The 2,306-nt window shown below is 57.5% G+C and overlaps 1 protein-coding gene across 1 annotated transcript in view; it reads left to right on the top strand.

Annotated features, from left to right (window-relative positions):
• Positions 1-2,306, top strand: part of LOC103197831 (rho GTPase-activating protein 8-like) — a 126,895-nt gene that overhangs the window by 842 nt on the left and 123,747 nt on the right. The window contains exons 2-3 of the mRNA XM_042781051.1: positions 733-875; positions 1,156-1,159. Coding sequence (XP_042636985.1) covers positions 733-875; positions 1,156-1,159 — 147 coding nt within the window. The remainder of the gene's footprint in view (positions 1-732; positions 876-1,155; positions 1,160-2,306) is intronic.

Raw genomic sequence — 2,306 nt, forward strand, 5'->3', positions numbered from 1 at the left:
CCCTGTCTCCCCCCCCACCTCCCTGCACCCCACATTGCTTCCCCTCCTCTTTCCCCTTCTCCCCTCCCTGCACCCCTTCCCCTTCCTCTCTGCCCCTCACTTTTCTCTCCCTGTCTTGTCCTGGTCCCAACAGGACTGTTTTGGCCCAAACTTCTCCTGTCCCCCCACTTTGGTAATTTGGGACTTGAGGGTCTGCTCTGGCGCCTGACCCATCAGCACCCTCACACCAGCCTGGGAAGCAGACGGCAGCGCCCTCTCATCACGGATGAGGAAACTGAGGCAGGAGAGGCTGTGCTGGGTCAGACTCCGGCGCTGGGTCAGGGGTGGTGCCAATCCAGCACACAGGGCTGGAACCCCACAGCGGTCACAGGCCGGAAGCATCAGTCAGGCGGTAAACACCAATCAGTCGGGCGGTAAACCGCGACTGGGGATGGGGGGAGACCTTCTTTCCTGCTTTCTCAACCCCGTGGCCAGTGACCCCCCCCCCAGGAATTCCTTGGGGGTTGAGCATTGCTGGCCTGGGGCCTTCCTTTGCTGCCTTGATCGGTGTTTGAGGGGTTTTTAGCTCTAACCAGAGAGGGTGAGGGGATTGTGGAGGCCACACAGCGGCAAGAGAACCCAGCCAGAGCCGCAGTCGGCCCGGGCAGCCCCTCTAGCCCGGCTGCCTCGCTCTGGGTCCCCTCTCCTGGGCCGTTGGTTGCAGGAAGCCCTCAGGGCCTCCTTGTGTACCAGGTTCCCAGAGCCAGCCTCTGGGAAAGAAGTCCCAGGATCTGTTAGGAGAGGAAGCCAGGCGGGAGGGGGAGTTCCTGGGCAGCCTGGCCAAGACTTGTTTTGTGGTGGAGGCTGGGCTGATTCTGGAGAAGGAACGCTACCCTGTACTTCTGCTTGGCTGCCCAATGTGGCCTTGACCTTGGCCGGGGAGACTGAAACCTAAAAACCCAGCAGTGTTGTCAGGTTGGCCTCTGTTGGCGGTTTCAGGGTCTTATCGGTGAGTCCTTGTTTAGTCCCTTGACCAGCTGTTCCCCAAGCCACGCCCAGGGCCCAGGGTGGGGTGCTCAGTAAACGAGGTAAGCACGGGTTTACTTATGCTTGGTACTAATCTGTAGGGAATAGTTTCATAAAAGTGTGAAAAACATGTGCAACTCTTCCCTGCAGATTGGTAAGTATGCACCAGGAACCCTGCTTGCCTCATTTGCAGGTCCTCCGTCCCTGGAAGCGATTGCATATTTGACAAGAGGCCTTGATTCTGTAGGAGTCAGAGGGGGGTTGGGAGAGAGGCAGAGGCCAGCCATCCCTAGAGGCAGAATCTGATGTGGTGAACACACTTCTAAGTAAGGACAAGTAAACCAGTGCTTACCTTGCTTATGGGGTAATCTGACACTTCCCAGGACTGGGGTGAAGAGGAATTCAGAGTGTGGTCCTGAATCCAGCTAGCCTTGTGGCCAGCTGCCAGCCCAGTCCCTGCCTTCAGTGGCAGAAAGTTTGGTTTCTGTGAAGGGAAGCCTGGGAGCTTGTGGGAGGTCAGGGAGGGCTTCCTGGAGGAGGAGACAATTGAGCTGGAAACTGGATAGGAGCTAGGCAGGGATGGGTGTGTGGCAAGTTGAGGTCACACAGAGGCTGGACGACCTTGGCCAGTGCCAGGGACTGTGGGTGGCTGGGATATTCTGTGCTGTGGGGGTAGAAAGCCTTCTGGACTCCTTACCTGGATGGGTGAGCCAACCCTGTCCCAGGAGCCGGTGGGAATTTACTTGGATAATGTCAGTCATTGAAACAGAAAGATGGTGAGAGTCTGGAAGTGAAGTTGAGGAAACATGCTTTGGACGTCATGGCGTCTAACCAACTAGGTCCTGACAGAGCTAGCCGCAGGCTCGCCATTGAGGGGGAGTCAGGTGGGCACAGACTCAGACCACACTGCAGGTGCTTGCTAATAACTCTCACCGCACAGAGCAATGCAGCCATGGTGCACTCATGGTGCCCTTGGCTCTCTGATGGGGAAACTGAGGCTTCGTGTGGAGGAGGTACCAGGAGACCTCGTTTTTGATTGGGGCTCCTCTGGGACTTGGTGGTCTCTGCAACACCCTCCCCCCAGGGCGGTTGTGGGATCAAGCCCTAAGCCCATGCTCTGTTGTTCATCACTCGTTCCCACCGGCCTCATGGGGCAGGGATGCTATGGACCCCTTTCACAGGTAAGGAAACTGAGGCACAGAGGGGTTAGGAGGCTTCCAGGGTCACACCTCTGTCCCCCAGGAGGGAGCTGGTGGTCTGGCAGGTCTTGGCATTCTGAGTCTGCAAGTGTTGACCTTCCA

Source organism: Orycteropus afer, unplaced genomic scaffold (genome assembly GCF_000298275.1).
Source record: "Orycteropus afer afer isolate SDZICR_OR568_19922 unplaced genomic scaffold, OryAfe1.0 scaffold00083, whole genome shotgun sequence".
NCBI classification, from domain to species: domain Eukaryota; kingdom Metazoa; phylum Chordata; class Mammalia; order Tubulidentata; family Orycteropodidae; genus Orycteropus; species Orycteropus afer.